This window comes from Tursiops truncatus, chromosome 13, assembly GCF_011762595.2.
Source record: "Tursiops truncatus isolate mTurTru1 chromosome 13, mTurTru1.mat.Y, whole genome shotgun sequence".
Taxonomy (NCBI): Eukaryota; Metazoa; Chordata; class Mammalia; order Artiodactyla; family Delphinidae; genus Tursiops; species Tursiops truncatus.
The window spans coordinates 23476543-23498700 of record NC_047046.1 but is presented as its reverse complement, the minus strand read 5'-3'; the positions used below and the strand labels follow the sequence as shown (position 1 = coordinate 23498700).

At 59.8% G+C, this 22158-nt stretch overlaps 1 protein-coding gene across 14 annotated transcripts; it reads right to left on the bottom strand.

The window, feature by feature from the left end:
* Positions 1–46: 46 nt before the first annotated feature.
* On the bottom strand, positions 47–22157 carry SMTN (smoothelin). 14 transcript variants are annotated; one of them, XM_033837214.2, is made up of 21 exons: positions 22000–22157; positions 20161–20291; positions 15376–15524; positions 14909–15002; positions 14744–14822; positions 14539–14636; positions 13308–13628; positions 13147–13219; positions 12464–12535; positions 11862–12383; positions 11504–11676; positions 8246–8398; positions 8084–8159; positions 6843–7007; positions 6681–6743; positions 6410–6476; positions 5336–5509; positions 5023–5140; positions 4193–4344; positions 3070–3233; positions 213–351 (listed from the first exon to the last, which is right to left on the bottom strand). In XM_033837214.2, exons 2-20 carry the CDS (start codon positions 20209–20211, stop codon positions 3089–3091), a joined length of 2745 nt encoding a protein of 914 aa, XP_033693105.1. In that variant the 5' UTR covers positions 20212–20291; positions 22000–22157; the 3' UTR covers positions 213–351; positions 3070–3088. The 14 variants fall into 14 exon arrangements, with proteins under 14 accessions (XP_073646408.1, XP_033693112.1, XP_073646404.1 ...); XM_073790307.1 differs by lacking the exon at positions 3070–3233 and having other exon boundaries at positions 47–351; XM_033837221.1 differs by lacking the exons at positions 3070–3233; positions 22000–22157 and adding an exon at positions 9488–9580 and having other exon boundaries at positions 47–351.
* Position 22158: the final 1 nt, after the last annotated feature.

Sequence of the window (22158 nt, the reverse complement as noted above, 5' to 3'; positions counted from 1 at the left end):
GCTGCCCTCCATTCAGCCCCCCAAGGGAGGCAGAGAGGAATCAGGGTCGTTGAAAACCAATAATTTATCAAAACGCTGTGTGTGTATGCGTGGAAAGGTGTCGCGACAGACAGGGCAGCGGTGGGCAGGCGCACAGGGAGGGGACGGTGCCTGGATGGTGGGGGCAGCTTGCCGCTGCGGCCTTGCGGGCGGTGGGGAAGCTAGACATTCTTGCCGCGCAGGCGCAGCTCGTGGCGCCGCAGGTGGTTGTAGAGCGACTGCACGTAGGTGAAAACGCACTTGGGGTCGGGCTTCTTGCCCATGATCATCATGTCCTCCACCTCCACGAGGGGTACGCAGTCCACCAGCATCCTGCGGGGAGGGGGGCACGGGGGTGGTTGTCAGTGCCGGCCCCGACTCTTGCGGCGACCCTCTACCCAGAGGTCTTTACAACGCCGCAGCCCGCTGGTCTTCCATAAACTCGACTCCTGATCGACTGAATGGGGGAAAAGCCTTCTAGGAAGGCAGAAGCCCCAGGCCCCAGCCACCCAAGCCTGGAGGCACCTCTGTGGGGAGCAAGGCCAAGGCATGTGGAGATTAAGGAGGAGATCCTTGCCCCATCCCTGCGCCCAGGCGCAGCAGACCCAGCGCAGGGTTGGGGTCTCAACCCCTAGCCCGGGGGAGGTCCTCACTCCAGACCCCACCCACTTCTCTCTGGAGGGCCGCCTCCTTCTCACCCTCAATGGCACACTCCAGCTGGCACAAGCCTCTCAGTTGGGCCGTTGTACCCAAGGGGCCTCAAATCTTTCCCTGCACCCAGGACCCACTCCAGTGACCCTCTGGGCCCAGGATTATCTGCCAGCTCCCTGGCTTGGTACCTCCTGCAGAGCAGCCTGAGAACCCCCATCTGCCTCAAGGGACATCCCTGCTGTGTGAGATGGTGGCCAGGGAGGTGTGTGTGTATGTCTGAGAGACAGTTCTTTAACTCTTATTACCCACTTGGGTAGAGCAGGGGAAGCAGATGAGTGTCCCAATCAATACGAACTGGACCAACTACATCACATTCAGGGGCAGGACTTGCTCCCTCCCATGTGCCATGCCTGGCATATATATGACAGTTAGCACTGTCAATGTTGTTAAGTGAGTTTCCTTTGGCAAGGAAGGCATGAGGGCAGGAATTGCTCCTGTTCCCAAGACACCCAAGGGCCCAGGACTACCTTCCATCTTGTGCCTTCAAGGTCAGACCTTCAATGTCAAACAATGTAAGGGCTGGGGCCTACTCTCAGCTCACCAGGACTCCTTTGGGGAAGAAGCCTGGGAAGCAGGAGACCTGTTTCTGTCAAGGCTCTACTCCTGGCCAGCTGTGGAAGCTAGAGAAAACCCTGCCCCGTGTCTCAGTTTCCCCATTTTTCTGCAATAGTATAGTCATTCTTTGCTTCATTTGAGTCCTTGGAAGCACCTAGGATGAGTGAGAGGTTTCTGACTCTCTTGTTGAGGTGCTATGTGCCCTTGAGGTTGTCTCTGCCCCAGCTTGTTTCAGTTGTACTATGGTGAAGAGGCGGCCTCTCTTTGCAGCTTCTTCCAGCTGTGGCTATCTCCCCAGGGATCCTGGCCTCTCCCAAAGTGAAGCTCCCTCCCATCTCTGGTGTCTTCCCTGGAGACCTTATAAAGCCATTGTTTACACCGGGGCTCACGGCTCAGGGCTCCTGCTGCCCCAGTGACAGGCCAAACACCAGGCAATTCGAGCAACAGCACGGCTGAGTCACACTTTCCAACTGGAACAGGGCCGGACTGGGCCCCATTCCCTCCAGGCTGGCCTGCTGGGCAGCAGCTCCTAAGTCCATATATGACCTGGAGACAGCACCAAGCCCATCTTTCCCTCACCTGCACAGCTTCTCCGAGTATATGTGTGCACGTGTGGGCTGCCCCCCACAATGGCTCCAGGCCCCAAGGGGCATCTGAGTGCACTGCTAGCTCTGTCCCTGATTCACATTACTTTAGGCAATCCCCTTTCTCCCTCTGGGCCTTCGTCTTTTCTTCTCCCTACAAAATGGGTGGGAAAAGTGATGGGGCAAGGAAAACAGCCACAAGGTGGGGAGTCTGGAGTTCCAGTTTTTGGCCCTAGCTCTGACCTAACAACCCCTGGCACGCTCTGAGCCCACCTCTCTCCTCTGAGCTCCTGGTCTGTAATGGGCAGTTAGTGCAGGATCTGAATTCTCTACTGTGGCCCTGAGGTGAGATGACCAGACAGGAAATGCCACAGCTGGCTTGGGGATCCAGGACTCCCACCAGAAATAACTTCCTGTTAAACTGGCCTCACGCCTGAGCTCCTCAACTTGGAGCATGGCACCCCCAACTTCCCAGTGCACAAACTGGAGGCCTGGGAGGCTTCCCTGACCCTCATTCTCCCTCCCCAGTGGGTCCATCAAAAACCCCACCCCTCCGCTTAAGCTTCTCTAACTGTCTAGTCCATCCCCTCCCCTCCCCATCCCTCATCCAGGCCTCACTCAAGGATTGTTCTTCAATGCTACCAGACCACATATATCCCTTCTCTGTTTGAAAACCTTTTATAACTCTTGTTGTCCTCAGAAGGAAGTTCAGACTCCTGACTGTGACCCCTTCCTCCCCCTCACATCCAGACTAAATAACCTTCCTTCCCTTCCTGGGTGTGCCATGCCCTCCACCTCCCTCGACCCCACCCCTGTGCACTGGCTGATCCCTCTGCCTGGGACTCCCTCTCCTTAAGCCTGAACTTGTCATTCAGATGCCAGCTTAGTTTGCACTTTTTTGAGAGCTGTCCTGGACCTGCCAGCTGGGTCGGGTGTCTCCCCGGGGATCCCATGGCCTCCTGGGCTTCCTCCATCTCAGTCCTGCCCACCTGGCTCATCACTGCCCATTGAGGAGAATAGCCTTGCCTGTGAGGTCCTGAACAGAAGATAAGGCCGTGCCTGGCTCCTTCTGGCTCTTCTCAGGGTCCCCCTGCTTCCCCACCCCCACTCCTGCCATTTCCCTGGCTTTCCTTTGTGCCCCACTGAGCAGATTCCAGCGGGGCAGCGTAATGGGACAGGGGAGCAAGGCGGCATTCCTCACCGTGGGACCCCAGCAGGGGTTAGGACTTTTTGGTTTTTACCAGCCCCTTCTGGACCAGACAGCGGTAGAACTCCTGGATGTACGTGTACACGCACTTCCAGTCAGGCTCTCGAAGCCGCACCATGTCCTCTGTGTCCAGGAGCTGCGGGCAGTCCGCATGGGTCCTGGGGAGGGTAGGGGGCCGGGAAGGGGCAGGGCGGCGGGGCCCGAGCGGGGCAGCAGGGGAAGAGGCAGAAAAGAGAGAGGGGAGGAGAACAGAGAGACACACACATACACACACAGAGACATGAGTTCAGTTACGTTCTCAGTGCTGCAGTCTGCCAGCCCCCCGCATGCCCCCTCCCCTTTGTGGACGTGCCGCTCACTACCCATCACTAATGGTGTGCAATGCAGACAGGGGTGGGGGGCCAGATCAGTCACAGGTGCAGAGAACTCTCGGGGCAAGCGGGAGGGAACAAGGGGTGGGGGCGATGGCGTTGGTGCTGAGGTTGGAGAGGAGGGCCGTGCCCCAGGGAGGGGGGGTGAGGGAGGCGTGAGAGGAGGTGGAGGGAGGAGAAAGAGGAAGAAATCCGGGGGGAAATCAGAAAGAGAAAGATAGAGAAAGACAGATGGAGGAGGGTGATGAGGGTGAGGTGAGCAGATGGGGCAACGATTCCAAAGTGGAGGGCTTGCTGATGTCCTATATAAGCCTCTGGCAACACCTATATAGGCTGGGCGGGCACGGTGCCCGGGCCAGGATCCTCCTTTTGGAATCTCCAGCCGGGATCCCGTGGGAGCAGGAAGCTCTGGTGATAGTGGGAGGAGAGCAAGACAGAGAAAGGGAGAGATAGAGGGAGAAGGGGGCAGAGGGAGAATGGAGGGGATATGGACAGGGCCACCTGATGGGCCTTGGCCTGGGCTGGTAGGCGGGCCTCTGGCTCCTTCGTTCCGGTGGGCACCTGGCACATTCAGCAACAGGTGGGTGGGGTGGAAGAGGATGGGGGCTTTCTGGGGAAGGGGGTCTCAGCCACTGAATGACAGTGCAGCTGACCAGCTCCAGGGGGCCTCAGGGCAGCTGGGCCCGGCCCAGATGCCCAGCCCCAGACGCCCAGCTGACAACAGCAGGGCTGGGACCCACACTTACTCAGCGGATGAGAAGGCCACCTCGAAGTTCTGGCGCCGGTTCTGTGGGCTGAGCTGCCCATAATCGAAGGCTTCAGGGAAGAAGTTGTGCACCAGGGCACAGAAGGCCATCCCGTCACTCCAACTCGAGGAGAAGTTCTGGATGTCCACATGCTATGGGTAGTGGGAAGACTGGTCAGCTCTCTATGTCCTCCACCTTCCAGTATTTTGTTTGTTTTGTTTTTTAACCACACCATGAGGCATGCATGCAGAACTTCCCCAATCAGGGATCAAACCCATGCCCCCTGCAGTGGAAGTCTTAACCAGAGTCTTAACCACTGGACCACTGGGGAAGTCCTCATCCTCCAGTGTTTTGGTAATCCAGATCTAGGGAAACTGAGCTCAGAGAGGCCCTGTAGCTTGCTCAAAGTTGCACAGTAGGTAGCCTACTCCAACTCAGTTTGTTAACTCCCGTGTCTGTTGCTTAGGGGGACAGAGTGACCAAGAGGCGCAGCACCACCCAGCTAAGGCCATGGTCATGCCCTCATCACTCCTTCCCTTATGTACAGAAATCTACCCAGTGCCTCTGACAGAACAATGAGGAGGGGACTCTAAGGGTGGGGTCTGGCCCTGAACTGTGCCCACCATCCAAGGGCCCTCATTAGGCCCTGCCCCTTAATCACTTATCCTGGAATGTAGGGCATGTTATGTGTCCTTTGAGCCTGTTTCATCCCAGAAGAGGAATTCCCATCTTCTCTGCCAGACATGGTGGCTGTGAAGGGTACAGCTGCAGTTGGGGCCTTGTGAGGGTGAGGAGGCCCTCGCCTGGCCACCTGGTCTCACAGAGCTCACCTCGTAGCCACGTGTCTTGGCTCGGCACCAGTCCAGCAACATCTGCTTGATGCTGTTGGCATTGGGGACACCGAAGCTGGTGGAGCGCTGCACAGCTGCGCGGGGTCCGCCAGAGCTGCTGTGGGGGTGGTGTCGGGAGCGGGGTTACAAGGGGCGCCTCTTCCATCGGCCCACCGAGTAGGCCCCAGCCCCGCCTTCTTTACCTTCAGGCCCCGCCCCCCACAGCTCCAGCCGCTCCCTTCTCGTCTCTGGCCCCGCCCACCACAGCCCAGACCCCGCCCCGTGCGGCCCCGCCCCGCCAACTGCTGCTCACCAAGCGGTGCCTTCCTTCTCCAGCTTCTCAATCATGGCCTTACGCGCCTGGGAGGCCGAGGTCTTGGGCAGGCTCTGCGCCTTCATCAGCTCTTTCTTCTTCTCTGCCTGGAGTTTCTCCAGCGCCGCTAGGCTGCCGGGCCGCGGGCTGGCTTCATCCTCTCGGTCGAAGATACTGAGGGGTGGGTATGCCACTGTTAGGGCCGGGGAGGGCCGCTCCTGAGCCTCGATCCCCACGAGTCAAGGGAGGGGCCTTGTCACACTCCAGATCCTACTCTCTTACGGTATCTTCACCACCGGCAACGCCGGCCAGCAAGGGAGGTGCTCTCATCACATCCATTTTACAGAAGAGTAGACTGAGGCTCAAACGACAAGAAAATGGGAGCCAAGCTCTTTTCAACAGACTTGGACCCTGGGGAGTTTTCTGCGAAGGCTCATTGTATCGTCAGGTTACAGGTGAGCTTAGATTCTGGGCCCTATCAACTAATAATGACAACCAATGTGATAACAGTAATGGTAATAATAATAATAGCTAGTGTCTATTGAGCCTTTTCTATGTGTCATTTTAAACTTCACAAGAGTATGGAGGGGCTCTTACCACTTCCACTGAAGATGAGGAAACAGAGGCCTTTGGCCTTAGATTTCAGAGAGCATGGGGGGCAGCGCAAGGACTTGAATATAAGTCTCTGACTCAGAGTTCCTGGACCCCTCTGGTTCCCAGCCTGAATTCTGATCCTACCTGCCCCAAAATGCTCTATAACATCGGGTGTATCCCACCTTCATGGGGCTAAGATGTAAAGATGCTCTGTGACATGGGACATGGTCTGTAGACACTGGGAAGTGGCAGTGCCACCAGCAGCTCAGTGTGGTGGGGAGGCTTCTCTAAGACCCCGAGCAAATCTCTGGCCTCCCCCATGGTGCGGTTGAGAATTAGGTGAGATGGCAAGGCAAGCAGGAGTGGTTTGACTCCCACTCTGCCCCCCCCGGCTGTGTCCCCTCTTGTAGAATGGGTGTGCAGTGAGGTCCCCTGAGACACTGACTCCTCCATGGTCTGGGAGTGGGTACCTGTGCTCACCTGCCCATCTTCTTGGATGATGAAGAGGAAAAGGTCTTAGTTTGCATCATGGTGCTGCCACCACCATCTGCAAGAAAGGGGAAGGGGAGCAGGGTGAGGTCCTGGGCTGGATGTGGGAGATGGGGCGGGAGGTTGGTAGAGGGATAGAGGTAGCCACAGGCAGAGAAGAGAAAGTGACGGCTGGACAGAGAGACACACAGATGGAAGTTCGGAGAGAGTTTGAGGAAGGTGGGCTGGCAGGCAGGCATGAGAAGATGCCAGGCGGCCTTACTCTCTGAGCGCCTCACAAAACTCGACTCCACCGTGGTGGTGCGGGCCGTCCGTCTGCCATCATCTGCGGGGGCAGGGATGAGAGGAAGGGTGTGAGGGGCACAGGGTCCAGCAAGGTAGACATGTTCCCACCCTGAGCCCTGATCTCTGCTCAGCCCCTTACTGGAGTGGACGAGCCGCTCGGTCTTGGTGACAGTGCTGACAGCTGAGCCATCGGCTGTCTGTTGGCTGTGTCGCGTGGTGGTCTTGGTGGCCGTGTTGCCACGGCCCTCCCCTGGGCGGGCCCGTGTCTCTTGCAGCCGCCGTTCCCGTTCCTTGTCCCGCTGGTCTGGGCGGGGAATGCCCCACGCATGCCCAGAAGGCCGCCATCGCCCACAAAGCACATATGCACAGGCACACGGGGCACACAGATGGGGTGGAGGGCAACTTGTTAGCAATACTGAAGACACAGGGGACAACGGTCCTCTCTAGGAGTAGCTGGGGGTGAGGGGGTAGCTATAACTTGGGAGGGAATGGCGGGGTGTGGTGCACTCAGAAACAAGGGGACATGGAATAGTTGAACTCAAAGGGAAAGTATTTGGGTCCAAGAAGGGAGTTTCTGTGGGAATGAGAAGCTGAGTCCGGAGGGAGTATCTCCATCTAGGGAGGAAGCAGCAGAGGCCAGGGAAGGAGAAGCTGAGTGAGGGCAGTAGCTGAGCAGGCCTTCAAATAGGTCTTAGCAGGGAGAAGAGCAGCTAGAGGAAGAAATATCTAAATCCACGGATGGAGTGATTGTAGGTATCTGAGAAGCAATTCGATCCAGGGAAAGGGTAGTTGGGAGAGAAGCTGACAAAGCGGGTAACTGGGCCTAAAGAAGAAGCAGGTGGGTGGGCATAGAGGCTGGGTGGCCATCCGTGGGCCCTGCAGGAAGCAGCTAGATCCAGAGAGGGAGTAATTGAGAGTATCTGGAGAAGCAAATGAATCTAGAATCTGGAAGAAGGAATAGCTGGGTCTGGGGAGGAAGTAGCTGTGTTCAGGGAAGGGGAAGCAGGGAGGAAGCAGAGGCTAAGGTGGTCATCGGTGGACCTTGAGGAGAGAGAAGCAGCTGGGAGAAGGAGTATCTGGATTCAGGGAAGGAGTACTTGACAGAACTTGGAGAAGCAAGGAGGAGTAGCTGGGGGAGAGAGTAACTGGGCCTAGGAAGGAGAAGAGAAGCTGGTTCTCGGTCTAGGAAGCGGGAGAGAAGCAGCTAGGGAACGGAGCAGCTGGATCTGGGGAAAGGAGGCAAGGGAAGAGCTGGGTCTAGAAAAGGAGAAGCTGAGTCTAGAGAAGAAGGTGGGGAGGGCGTTACTGAGCTGGAGTGTCCACAAATGTACCCCAATGAGGGGAGCAGCTGGATCTAGGGGGAGGCATGGGGCTCTCTACCTCTCTTCCTTTGTCGGAGCTCACGTAGCGCAGCCCGGATGAGCTTCCGCTCCTCAAAGTCCGTAGTTTGATCCAGCTGCAGACAGAGTCCCTGTCATTGCCTATCTGGTGCCTGCTGGCCCTGGCCCCTGCCAAACCCCAGTCCACCAGATCTGGCCATACCATCTTGTCCAGGACACTCTCATCCTCAATGGTCATCAGCTCCTCGGTGCTCAGAGGGCTCCGCCTCTCTGGTGCTTTGTCCACGCGGGTCTGCTCGGCGCCATTGGCCACCTCCACTGCTGCAGAGGGGGGCTCTGCTGGTTCTGGCTCCATCTGTGTGGTGCGGAGAGGGCATGGACTTTAAGCAGGGGTGTAAATGAAACCAACCATGCCCCAAAGTACAGGGGGCCAGGCCCTGGGGCTTCTGGCACAGCCTTTGAAATACCGCTAGCCAGCTGGACTGCCTGCCCAAGGATGACCATGTTGATGTCAGGCTCACAGAAGAGGTACTGAGAACCTTGTTGTAGGGCTTCCCATGTACCCAGAACTGTCTTAATAAATTAAGGGAGGCAATAATGGTGATTTCCATTCAGTGGTGAGCACTGTATAAACACTAGGTATTTTACTGTCCCTATTTAACAGAAGGGAAAACTGAGGCTCAGGGTAGCTGCATGACTTGCCCACAGTCCTTCTATAAGTGTGATGCAGACTGGGATCTGAGCTGAAGCTAGCCTAACTCCTGAATCTGAGTTCCTTCTGCGGCTTCATTCCCAGCCCCCTCCCAGGCAGGCTGTGCTCTGTCCTGCCTGCTCCCAAAGCCTGGGTCCTCCTGGGCCAGTGCCCAGGCAGCAAGCACATGCCCGCCCTCAACACACCAAGGGAGCTGAACCAGGGCCCATAGGCTCCTGACCAGGTGTCTGACCGGGGCTGCCCAGAGCCAAGTCCTCTCTGAAGCTCGCCCCTGCTCCCCACACCCCCTAGCATGAATCACCCCCTAAGGGGCCTCCAACCCCAATCTAGCCCCCCACCCCTCCCAGGGCATCTTCCCAGCCCCTTGCAGACAAGCCCCCAGCCCAACTATCAGAGCCCCTCCCCTCCTGGCAGGGCCTCTCTGTTTGCTGTAAGAGTAAGGAGAGCCGAGGTGGCAGCTGCTTCAGGGAGGCTCGGCCTGGCAGGGGCAGGGAGTGGGGGTGGGGCTGGAGGCTGGGCCCCGGCCAGGGGCTGCCAGGGCAGCCGCCACGTGTGCCTCAGGGCCAGGAGCCTGGCACCATCTCGCCTCAGTCTTGGAGCGCTAGTGCCCCAGTCCCCTGTACAGATAGGTAAACTGAGGCTCAGAGAAGGTGGTAGGCCACCTAGGGTCACTGAGCAGAGGCAGAGCCTGGCTCAAAACCACCCGCCTCCCTGCAGCCCGTAAGGACTTACGAGACTGCCGCTGTGGGCAGGGCTTGCAGAGGAGCGGCGGCGGGTGCTGAAGGCAGGCGGGTGGGCCACAGGGGTCCCAGCATCCTCGGCCGCCTGGAAGAGGGCCTCAGGGTCCGCAGCGGCCAGGAGCAGCTCACTGGGCTCCAGCTCGGGCTCAAGGTCAGGCACAAGTGGGACCCCCAACCGCAGGCTCAGCACCTCCACCTGCCTGCCCAGCGCATCCAGCCGCCGGCTCAGCGCTGCTGTCTCCGCCCGCAGCTCTTCAGCTGCCCGGGCCACCGGCTCCACGGCCGAGGTAGCTGCCTCAGCTGCCTGGGTCACTGCCGCCCGGCCTGCCTCCGCCACTGCCCGCAGCTCCTCCAACGCCCGGCCCAATCTCTCCTCGAGGGCTGCGGCCAGCTCAGACCTGGGCCCCGGTACCCCCGGCATGGTGATGGTGGGGGCTCTATGGTGGGGTGACGAAGGGGGCAGTGGTAGGGACTGCTGCTTCTGTCTGGCAGAGTCAGTCTTTGCAGCTGGCCTGAGGGCGAAGGCAAGGGCAGTGGGCCTGCCCCGCCCCTGCTGGCCTCCCAGCCCGCCACCTGCCAGCTGGGGCTGTAGCCCAAATAGAAACCTATTCTGGGCTCCCTCTGGAGGGGGCAGTGGGGGAGGGGTGGCCTGCCCAAGCAGGCGGACCGCCAGGCCTGGCCCTGGCCCTGCAGAGATCACAGACTGGCAGTACAGCAAGTCTGCACAGGTTCTGAAGGACTGCCGAGGCCGGGGCCCCATGCCCCATAGGTGGGGAAACTGAGGCAGGGAGTAAGGCATGGGCCTGTCTGGGCCACCACGTGCATTAGCCGTGAGGACCCAGTCTGCCAGACTCCAGAGCCTGCGTCCTCTGCCCTCATGCCATGCTGTTTTAGAAAGCTTTGAACCGATGGGGGCAATGGAGGCACAGAGAGGCGGGACTTCAAGCAATCTGTAGTAGCAAGTGCCTTATCCCTGAGATAAATGTCCTCTGCCTGCCTCTGGTGCTCAGATCCAACCACAGACTCTGAGCAAGTGCATTACAGGCACACGATTTGCCTCCCCTTGGTTCTGGCTGGGGAAACTGAGGCAAGTAGGTGGTCATACCTGGCGCTCCCTGTGGCACCTCCCATCCACCCCAAGGGCCTCAGCCACCCTCTCCTCACTCCCTTGGCAGAGAGCAGTTAGGTCCTGCTCTGTGAGGTGAAGGGTGCTTTCCTGCCCCCACCCTCTCCCTATCACCCTTGAGAAAGCCCAAAGCTGGCTCTAGCCATTTCACCTCAAAGTCCCATTCAGCCCCTGGAACAGCACAGAGGCCATTACCTGGGCAGCTGGGCGGCCCGCTGGGGAACCCTTCCCAGGCTGAGCTCCCAGCCAGCTGATCCCGGGCTCCAGAATGAATAATGGAAGGGTGCGGCAGATTCAGTTCCCGTGGCACCTGCTAGGCTGCTGCCTCACCTGACTGGCACCCCCTCGCCTGTCCCCCCTCAGTGCTTCTGCCCAGGCCCCCACCCCACCCCGAGATGTTGACGCAGATGGTAATCACTAATCTCCAATCTCCTAACGGGCCAGGCTGATCTTGGATGAGCAGATGAACGGCTCTGCACCTTGGGGCTGAGGTTCAGTATAGGCTGGGAGCAGGGCCACTGGGGCTGCTACAGGAAGAGGGGGGCAAGCCCTTATTACCCTTCTCTGAGCCTCAGTTGTCCCATCTGTTCACGAGGAATGAACCGACCAATTCTGGAGTAAGGACCAGAGATCATCATGTGGGAAGCTTAAGGCCAGTACAGAGTGAGCTTCTGACATGTCTAGTGGCTGATAGGTGGGGGTCTGGCCTTAGCTCTGCCACCAACTGTCTGTGGACTGTGGTCACCTTCTCTCTGTGGGCCTCAGTTTCCTGTGTGTGCTGTAGGGGAAGAGCAGAGCAGAGGAGCCCTGAGAGCCCTGCACCCTGAAGCAGTCTACATGAGGCGGCTGATGGTGAGGCTGGTGGGGTGAGGAAGGGCTCACCTTAATGCTGCAGCCTCCTCGGCTACCAGGGGAGGCATGGCTGAAGCTGGTGACGTGAGTGACACTGCCCAGCCGAGCCAGGTTCCCAGGGCTGCTGATATGCGTGATGGTGCTCTTGCCCCCACTGCTGGTGCTAAGGAGGGTGGGGGGCGCCCGCAGCCCCAGCATCAGTTCTGGATAGGGAGAAGGACTATGGTCAGGATCAGGTGGGGTGAGGGTAATTCCAGTCCAGGTTGATGGCGCCCAGTGCACCCTCTGGAGACACCCTGAGCCCTGACCACAGCATCTGTCCTATGTGCAGAGCTGGGTGGCTGCAGGCAGTCATCCCCAGTAGTGGGGAGGCAGCGGGGAGGCCTACCTGCCCTCTGGTTGCCTGTGGGCAGCAGCACCCGGCCCGTGGAGGCCTGGCCCCGGCCATCCTTGATCTCGATGGTGAATGTGGTCTTCATATTGGCCCCTGGCTCAGCAGTGCCCACGGCCACGGCTAGCGGGGCACTGGGCGCCTCTGAGCGGGCCATGGGCCCCCCTGCTCTGTTTTCAAGGGGCCTGACAGCCAAGCCCCGCCCCCTGGGGCCCTCCTCCCTGGGGCAGCTCTGAAGTTGGGCCAGGGGCCGGGCTGTTCCTCGCTGATCCTTGTTGAACTGGGAGGAGGTGTCACTGGGGCCCCGTGAGGAGGGGCCCCTGGAGGAGGAGGCAGGGGTGGTGCTGATGTGGGAGGAGCCTGGGAGCCTTGCAGGGGTCGAGGGACCTAGGGCTGCCCGGAGTGGGCCTTCCTGGAGCCCAGCAGCCATAGGAGAATCGGATGTGAACTTGCGCACACGGTCCCGTACGGAGCCAGCCCGCTGGAACAGGGAAGGTCCGCTGGCAAGGGGGGTGGGCTCTAGAAGGGACAGGAGGGCTGTCAGTGGTTGGATGGGACAGGGACTGCCCAGAGCCCGGGGTTGTGGGAACTGGCAGTACCTCGGTTCTGGACTGGCTGGCGGGGGCTCAGCACAGACAGGGAGCGTTGGCAGGGGCGAGGGCCAGCCAGGTCTGGCAACATGGGAAGGCGGTGGCAGCCATGTGGGCGCAGAGAGAGGAGAGTGGATGGTGGGGTCCACCTCTCATAGTCCTCTCTTCCACACCTCCTCAGCTTCCCAACCCCTTCCTGCACCTCAACCTCCCCAGCCTCCCCAGACCATCCTGCACCTCCCACAGCTCCTAGCCTCCCCACTCAGCTGCGTCTCTCTTACAGGCCCCTCCTTCCCCGACCCCGGGATAACTTGGACACTCCTGGGGGCTGGGGCTAGGCTTGGGCTGGAGGAAGGATGCCCAGATTCTCCCTGCTGATGGGGATGGTGGACACCCCCCTGGCCAGCACTGCCCACGGCTCCAGCTGGGAGATGGGCGCACTCCCTTATTGGGGAAAAGAATGTGCCTGAGGCCTGTTGCCTTTCAAGGCTGCAGGGAGGCCTCTGGCCATGGGTGCGGGAGTGGGGGGGTGGGGAGGGGTGGGGACACCTCAGGAGCAGTGGGAGGAGTGTCAGAGCCTGCCTGGACCTGAGGGGCACTGGAGCCATCTAGGCACAAGAACCCATTTTCCAGGCAGGGAAGGGGAGGCCCAGGGAGGCAGATGCCCCTAGCTATCTCTGCTGGAACCCTACCTGCTCTCTTTGTGTCGGAGGGACCTTTGGTAGGGCCATCAGCAGCAGGGGGCTCTGTGGGGCCAGGCAGGAGCTGCAGGGGAGACACGGCATGGGCAGGGCCTGACTCCCAGACTGGGGAGCTCACCTGCCTAGCATCCCTGTCCCTCATCTAGACTCACCTTGTTGACCACCTGCCCCTCCGTGCTGGGGGTGGCTGGAGGCTCCTGGGGCTCAGGGCTGGCAGCCCTGGGCGGGCTGGGAGGTGGCTTGGGGCCACCCAGAGCCTCAGTGGCAGGGCGTGGGGCCTCGGCAGGCTCCAGTGGAGGCTCAGGAGAGGTAGTGGTGGGTGAACTGCCGGCTGAGGCAGGTGAGCTGAGTGTGCCCCCAGGTGGGGCCCGAAGCAGTAGTGTCACTGTCGTCACGTCATGGCTGGTGCCATTGGGGGTTGGAGTTGGCTCTGGGACCTCTGCCTGCTGCTCCTGTTCCTCTGGCTTTGGCACCTGCGGGAGACCCGTGGGAGACCCACAGGATGTGGCCAAGGCTCTCCAGGCTGGCAGGCACCCAGGGCAGGGCATGCAAAGCAGAGGGGCTGGACACGGTTTCCTGCAGGCACATCTGCACAAGCACGGTCACTGGCACACCATGGGCCGTCTTTGATCCCCACTTCCCAACCTCTTGGCACTGCCTAGTCAAGGGCAGTTCAGAGATGACCAGATCCTAATGGCAGGGGTTGGGGACAGCAGGAGACCTGCTGGGGACTCCCAGACTTAATCAATTTCTGGCGTGGAGGCCCCTGACCCCTGGCCTCTGCCTGGTTAATTATGGGGTTAGTGGGTAGTCCTGCCAGGACCAGGGACCCAGCGGCCTCTGCTGGCCACTTAGGGAACCTGCACGACCCGACCTCTCACCCACACTCCCTGGAGAACAGAGCCGACACTGGCCCCTGACAGCAGGACCTGATAAGCCAAGGTAAGGAACTGGGCTGTATGGAGGGGGAGGGGCAGCCTCAGATGGTTTAAGCTGGGCAAGTACCAGGGTCTGATTTTCATTTTAGGGAGATCCCTCTGTCTGCTGAGTGGAGGCTGGATGGCCAGTGTGGGGATGGAAGGTAGGTGTGGAAGCGGGGAGGCCAGCAGGGAGGTCAACAGGGTGGTAATGAGTGACAGTCAGGAACCTGGGAGCAGTGTAGACAAGCTGGTTTTGCGGGGGAGGCCTGGGTAGAGACAAACTCTGGAGTGGAGACATGTGACTAGAAGTTGCCTGGGAGAGTGGGCAGAGGCCTGACAGAGTCCCACTGTCCCCCAAACACAAGCTGGGGGCCCCCTCAGTTAAGTACCAATCTAGCAAAGACACATAGGCGCTCTGTGCTGCTGGCGTCCATGAGCACAGGACCTTGCCCACACCCCTTACCTCACACCGGTCCAGCCTGTGTGCTGCCCGCCCCTTGCTGTCCTCTCTTGAGCCACTGCTGGGACGCCCGCTGCACAACCTTCCAGCCAATGTGGCGGCTGGAGGGAAAGGGAGAAGTGTCAGGTGAGTGGCAGGGGGTCAGGGTGAGGCGTTGCTGGGGGCAGCATGCAGCAGGGCAGGGGTGGGGCCAGGGCAGGGCACGTACCCTCAATCTCCTGGGCCCGTACACGGCGGATGGCGGCTCGGATCAGCTTGCGTTCCTCGTACTCAGCAGCGCCTCGCAGCTGTAGGTGAGGGGTGGGCCACGGGTATGTGGAGTCCAGGTCTTCACCTGCCCTGCCCCCATCCCCTGCCCTGGCCCAGGCCTCACCAGTGTGGTCAGCTCCTCCACATCACTCATGGACTCCAGCCGTCCTGCCAGCCGTGCCAGAGCAGCCTGCTGCTCAGCCTTCCGCTGCTGAGAGCTGCAGGGACACCATGACTATAACCTCCATTGCCAGGGCCAGGTCATAGAGGATGTGGGCTGAGGGCAGAGGCCAGGACAGGGTACCTGGAACCTTGGCAGAGGGGCAGGTAGCTGTGCACACCCTCTGGCTACACGCTGGCACATGCACGCCCATGGACCTGAGTGCTAATATCACATGGGCGTGGCCAGGACACCATGACCGGCATGTGGTCCGTGCCCACCAACATCCCTGTGTACTCCAAATGCATGCCTGCGCTGCCATTTGCACACCCAGATGGGCAGCAGACACATGGCTCATGCCTGCCTGCACAACACGAGCTGAGCCCTGGCACATTCAGCCCCACCTGCATGTCCAACCCCTCGCCACTCACTGCAGCCAGTTCTCCTTGTTGTCCTGCCGCTCGGCACGGAAGCGCTTGGATGCCAGGGCCTCCTCCTCGCGCTCCAGCTCCTGCCGCTGCAGCTCCCGGATGGCTGAGCGGATGCGCCGCCGCTCTGCTAGATCTGCTGTGACCTCCAGCTGCAGGGCAAGGGGTGGTGAGGGGCAGGTCATTTTGGCTGCCAGGGACGGAGGGCGGGCACTGGCCGCCCACGGCTTGGCCTGGGGCACAATGAGTGGTCTGTCTCCATTCCCTCTGCCCCAAGCCTGTCATGTGCCTGCCTGCCCACCCAAACTTGGTCTCAGGGGGAGACTCAGATCATGCAGCGAGGGCTTCTGGACACCCCACCGTGGACTAAGATTCACAGAGTGGGCAGCCAGCAACCACCCACCTGTGCCAGATGCCAAGTCAGGCGCTCATTCCTGTGACTCAACTCCTGCCTCTTAGAGCCCTTCATCAAACCCCCAAGAACCAGGGAGTCGTGGCAGTAGGAGGGAGGCCATCCTATGGGCCCCTAACAGTGTCCCTGGGGAGGGAAGGGTGATTGGGCTGCTGGAATCTAGCTGTAAGCATGAGAGACTCCCAAAGTACCACAGCCCTGCTGATGGGTGGCAGCCTCGTCCACACTGGACAGATGGGGAAACTGAGGCAGGGGCAGGCCCTCAGGAGTCATAGCTCCCTGCCTGGCTGGGGGCTGTTGTTCTCTCTGCACTGGTCCTGCTCTAGCCACTACTGAAGGGGCAAAGGGGCCGGGGCTCAGAGTGGGAGGGCCAACACCCCTGGGTGCACTAGGGTCCACCCAGGGCCCTAGAGAGGGCATCCATGGGGGACAGGTGCTCCCACCAGCTTCTTAGCCTGTCACTCCCTGGGAAATTGGGGGTGGCTGGTCTAACCAGGTCCAGGAAAGGGCACCTTCTCTGGGCAGTCAGCCAATCCTGTTGCCCCCCTCACTCCTCTACCCCCTACAGAGCCTCTGTGGCTCAAGGGAGAGAGGACAGGCCCAGGGCCCCCAGGAAGATAATGGCAGAGATAAGCCTCCAGTGTGGGTGTGCGCCAGGTGGGAGCAAGTATAGGCAAAGTGATTTCCTCCGCCCCCACCCCCAAATCATTCAGGGGTAGGCCCAGGAACCCTCTACTCCCTTCCTTTTTAGACTCTTCTCCCATCATTCCTTCCTGATCTACAGGGGAGCCTGGTGGGAGGGGGAAAGGTTTCAGCAGGGAGTGTGGGCTGGCCCAGCTTAGCCATGAGCTCACTTGTCCCAGTCTTAAGAGGGTAGAGACAAGTGACAGAGCCCTCCAGGGAGCCTTCAGTCTTCACATTCCTGAGGAGATATGGGAGGGCTCCCGGAAGGCTCAAGCCAGGACCCCCAGCTGGCTCCAGCCCCAATCCAGTCCTGGCTGGGTGGTCAGGATCATATCCTTAACATCCCTGGTCTTGGTTAACATCTCATTTGTCAGACGGGACAATGGCCTCCCTTTAGGGCAGTGGGTGAGGATGGGGGCAGTGACTTGGGGTCCCCCCCTCACCTTGCGGAGCTATGTATGGTTGGTTCCAACCAGTCAGGATGGGAGAGAGAGAAGTGAGGGCAAGTGAGGACAAGATACCCAGAGGCATCTGTAACATATACTGAGAAACCATGTGCTGGATCCTGTGCTGAGCCCCTTACTTGTCCTAACTTCACAGAAACCCTAGGCAATTTATTACTCCCATTTGACAGATGAGGAAACTGAGGCTCAGGGGGAAGTGATTTGCTTATGGTCAAGTGACCTGAGCCAGGATTTGAACCCAGGTTTCCATGACTCCAGGGCTTTCCCTGGGCTGAGGATATCTCTGTGGCTGGGGTCTGTCTGCTATGGTGGGTACCTTGAAGATCCTTGTACTATATTGGGGACCCTTCCAGCCTGGACTAGAGAGGCCCTGGGGCTTAAGGGGGCCTATCATGTGGGGGGGTGGAGAAGGCTCACCTTCCCACCCTCAGTCCTGGCCTTGACTCAGGCCCAGAGCCCTCCGTGGTACACTAGGAGATTCCGGGCTTGAGGGGACAGCTGGTCCAGACCCTCCTGTGCAGAGGGTAAAGAGGCTCAGAGATGCAATGACTAGCCCTTTGTCTCCTGTGTGTCCCTTCCCAACCCCCTGGGCTCCAGAGATGGGGTTCTCCTCCCTGAAAAAAGCCTGATGTGGGAACTTGGTCACTTCTGCAACCCCTGGGAGCCTCAGTGTCCCCCTCTGGAAAATGGGAGCCTCTGTCTGATCCCCCGAGTGGGTGGGGCAGGGCTGTGGAATGGACAACCTCATCCCACTGGTCACCCTCCCGCATGACCCTTCCCTTTGGGCCTGGAGACAAAGGTCCGCCCACAGTGTCCCTGATGTGTGTCCTGCGTTCCCCGTCCTCTCAGGCCCCACCATCCTGAGTGGAGGGGGCTGTTGTTGGGAGGGAAGGAAGTACAAAGCGCCATTGTCCACTGGGGGAAAGGGAAGGAGATGGGGGGGTTTCCGAAACTGCCCAGTGAAATTCTCCTGGGAGGAAAGAGGGTGCTTCCTCTTCCCGGGGGGCCGGGCCTCCGGGTACTTTGTACCCTCGCTGCTGGGGGCGTCTGACAGGCCCCGGCGTCTTCCTGGGCCTCAATCTCCCCACCAGCACTACGGAGGAGATTTTCCAGGCATTCGCTCAGTCCCAGCTCCTCCAGTTGACCGATGGGGGACCGGCCGGCAGTGAAGCGTGGCCTAGCCAGGGGGCGCTGAAGGCCCGCGGGCCCCGCGACCGCAGCCGCCTGCACCGCCCACGCCTCTCCCACGCAGCCCGGTGCAAGGCGCCCAGCCAGGAGCCAGCAGGACAGGAAGCCGCCCAGGTTCCGCCTGCTTTAACATCCCCGATTACAGAGAGGAAACCCAGGTTCACAGGTCACCCAGCTAGTGAGTGTCAGAGCTCGATCTCGAACTCGGGACCGAGGCGGAGGGCGTCCCTATATGTGGCGGAGGAGCACGTGGTGCTCGTGTCCCCAGGTGTCTCCATCCCGCACAGCCCCCCTCCCTGTTCGCAGGAATGTGCAGGAGCCGAGGTTGGGAGCCGGTCCCCGGGTCCCCAGATCGGCCGGACGCTGGGGCTCGGGTCAGCTTTCCCTTATAAGGCCCGGCCCCGCGGGGAGGAACCCGGCTCCGGACGCCTCAGTTCCTGCCAGGAGGCCGGCGCCCGGGGCGGGACCCTCGGCAGCGCTGGGGCGCAGTAATGGCGGGCGCCCGGCGGTGGAGGACCCCGGTCCCGAAATGGGAAAGACCTCCGGGGTCCCGAGACGAGGGGCGGGGCCTTGCTAGTCCTTTCCCAGGGAGGGGGCCGGGGTTGGGGGAGGGCGGACTACAGCCAATGCTCCGGCTTCTCTGAAACCCTTTTCCAGCACCCAAACCCGCATGGGGTGGGGGGTGGCGGCTGGAGAACCCTGAGCCTCAGAGTGGACCCCTAGAGAAGGGGATGAGCAAAGGCCTGGCTTTCTCTCCACTACCCACATTAGGATTCTGACTGCCTGATGGGAGGTCGAGCTGACGTGGTGGGACCCTTTGGAAACCCATCTCCCTCAGGCTGCACACAGCGCCTGTGGCGGTGGCAGACACCCAAAGTCTAAGGTGCTGTCCGAGGACACAGAGGCCGAGTGCCTTGGGTAGATGATGGCAGTGGCTGGGCACTGCCCAGTGACTGGGCTGAGCTAGCTGGCTCCAGCCCCTGCCTCCAGAGGAATGGTATGGGGGTGGGGTGGGTCATTTGCCTTCTCCCAGGGAAGGTAAATCTTTAATTTACCCGCTGGACAAGGGTCAGGGGCTGGGGGGCGGAGCTCTGGCCCCTCTTCCAGTTCCAGTGCACCCTGCCCTTGCTGGTGGGCACATGCCTGCCCTGCTATATTGCCCCACATCCTCTCTGTGCATGATATGTGTGTTGGGGGGGAGGGCGGGCTTCAAGAAGAAGCTGGGGAAAGGGGATAGAGTGGGCCCATCCTTCTTCCATGCCAAGATCTGGGCCCATGCCTCATTCCATCCCCATGCCAACTGTAGGACCTAGATATTATGTTCACACACATTCCCCCCACCTCCCATTTTACAGATAAAGAAACTGAGGCTCAGAGTGGGAAAAATGACAGATTAGATGTCACAGTGTTCATAAGGGTCCCCAAGGCCTGTCTCTCTCTATGGGCTCTTTTGGACTTGACTTATCCAGGTCTCTTGGTCCCCCATGACCCCTTTTGGGGTTTGTTTGGATCCTGGCACACCCTTTTCCGAGCTGGGTGCCGTTGGGCAGGTGACTTCACCTGTCTGAGCCTCAGTGTCCTCCTGGCTCTTGGAGCTACTGTAACCATTCTGTGAGATGGTGTGCTTAGCGCCCAGACTGCTCCCTGCTGTGCCCTGGCTTATTAATCATTGCTGCTACTGTTATCATTGGGCCAGCCTCCAGGGGTGGGTACTGCCCAGGCTGTTGCTTGAGAGAGGCAAATCCAGCCTCCCCACACCTGTGACTGCACATGGGTGAGTCCTTACCAGTTACTATTTAAACAGGTGGTGGCAGTGGGGGGCTGGGAGGAACAAGGCCTCAGCACCTGGCATGGACAAGCACATGCCACCAAGGCCTCTGCATCGGCCACGCGGAACAGGCCCCAGCCCTGTTCCCCGGAGCCCTTCTCCTGCGCCCTCCCCCATCACCTCCTCTTGTCAGCTGAGAGGTATCCTGGACAGGCCCTGCCTCTCTGGCCTGTCTTGTCTGTCCTCATAGTAGGGATAATGGAACCACTTACCAGCTTCCGCAAGGCTCCCTCATCCAGCCCAGCTAATGTTTCGTCCGCCATCTTGCTGGCCCCTAGCTCCGTCCGTCGCCTCCTGGTGAGTTCCCCAGTGCCTTTGGCAGCTGACACCAGCTCAGGGAATTCTGCAGGGGACAGACATGAATCAGGCCTTCTGGGGCCTCTAGAAACCACAGGCACTTGGGCTTTGTGCCTCAGTTTCCCCCTCTAAGCCATGATTATCCATTGGTGTTTGATCCTTATCTGTGATGTGACTCCTGGCTGGGAGGTGCCCTCTGCCCTAGGGTAGTGTGCTGGAAAACTCAACAAACCAAGAGTAGGAGTCCCTGGTTCCAGTCCAGCCAGCTGGACTGCTAGCTTGCTGAGTGGCCTAAGCTGGGCCCTTGCCATATCTAAGCATCAAACAGGGAGGGTAGGGACCTGGATTGTGAAGCCAGGGCCCAGTAAGGCCCACCCAAGCTGTGCTCACCACCAGGGGGTGCCCACCACACTCCACAGCTTCCTGCCCCACCCACCCATCCCCAGGGCCTGCCCAGCCCCCACTCACCCCAAAAGCTCAGCCTCTGGCTATGGGCTAAACCCATATCCAAGTCCTTGCTGCCTTTGCCACTCTCATTCCCCCAGGTAACTTAAGCCATTGGAGGTAACATTCTGTCTTCTAATTCTTGAGGACAGCCCTCTGTACACACCCCTCTCCACTCCTCCCCTTCCCGCCCTCCCCCTGATGCCAACTGCCCTGACCTCATGAAGCCAGGTGTCCAGGCACCCCGCTCCTCCTGCCAGTTCACACACTTAGAATTCAATTCAGCTGGAAGAGCCTTCAGAAACTGATCCGTCCAGCTTCTGGACTTAGGCAAACAGGATTGGAGAGGACCAGAGGATTGTCATGGGGGAAGGAGGATCCCTAAGACCCAGAGGGCAGGGAATGGATTTAATCTTGGCCACCTCTAGCTTCTGAAGTCCCCTTCCAAAGTGCCCTCAGGGGCTCAGGACACTCCTTCTTGCTCTATCACTGCCTATCAAAATGGCCCCCTAAATCCTGACCCAGCCTCCCAGTGTAGCTCTTTCCTTCCCCCTGCAGCCCTAATATCTTTCTGGAATTTGAGGGCCCGCAGCGTGACACACCGTAGGTGCTTAGTTAATGTATGGTGACTGAAATGGCCCCTGGATTGCCCCCGCTCCTGTTGATTCATCACGCAGTCATCCCTTCCCCCTCCCCAGTCACTTGTCGAGTCATCCCATCCAGTGAATGGGTCTGGGGAAGGTCCTAGTCCACACAGTTGGGGTTCTTCGGACTCTGCCTGTTCAAGTCGCTGCTTGCTTTTCCCATCCTTGTAGGCTCGGACAGGTAGCAACCTCCCAGCCGCCCTCTGCTGGGGTCCTTCACTTAGCAATCACCAGACTTGGGTTCTGTGGACACTCTGAGTTCCCCCATGTCTTCTGAGGGGCAGGGGTCCCTAACGCAGAATCTAGGACTCCCAGGGAAGTCTCTTTCTCCTCAGGGATTCCTGCCGCTGCTCCACTCCAGTTCCATGGCTCCCTGTCACACAGTGTGAGGTCCCCGAAGATTGCGAGGGGTCTCAGAGGAACGTAGGAGCTTCCTCAGGGTTTCTGCCCCCACAGACTAGCACCCCTGAGGGTCGTAGAGCCTCCTGGAGGTCCGTGAGCGTCTTTTCCCCAGGCCTCAGAACTTTATCGCATGGGTTAGAGCCCCTGTGGATGGGTGGGGGCTCCCAGGTTCAGGAGTCCCATAACCCTGGGAGTCCACCTATCCGGGTTCCACCCTCGGACCCGTCGGGGATCCTGCTGCCGCCCGGAGGTCCGCACACCCACCTCTTAGTCCGGCCCGCCCGCCCGGCACGGGCTCAGCTTAGGTCGTTCGGGATCCAACAGATGGATTAGGAGCGGTCAGGCGGAAGGCGCCGCCACCGGGATGCCAAGCCCGCTCAGCAACCGTCCCCGGGATTCTGCAAGCGCCGCCCGTCCAGCCGC

Coding starts and splice junctions, on each gene's coding strand:
- SMTN (XM_073790303.1), bottom strand. CDS start 20,211: ATGGCGGACGAAACATTAGCTGGGCTGGATGAGGGAGCCTTGCGGAAG. Junction 13,220..13,307: donor AGGGGCAGGTGGTCAACAAG/GTGAGTCTAGAT, acceptor TCTCCCCTGCAG/CTCCTGCCTGGCCCCACAGA. Junction 5,141..5,335: donor GAGAAGGAAGGCACCGCTTG/GTGAGCAGCAGT, acceptor CCACCCCCACAG/CAGCTCTGGCGGACCCCGCG.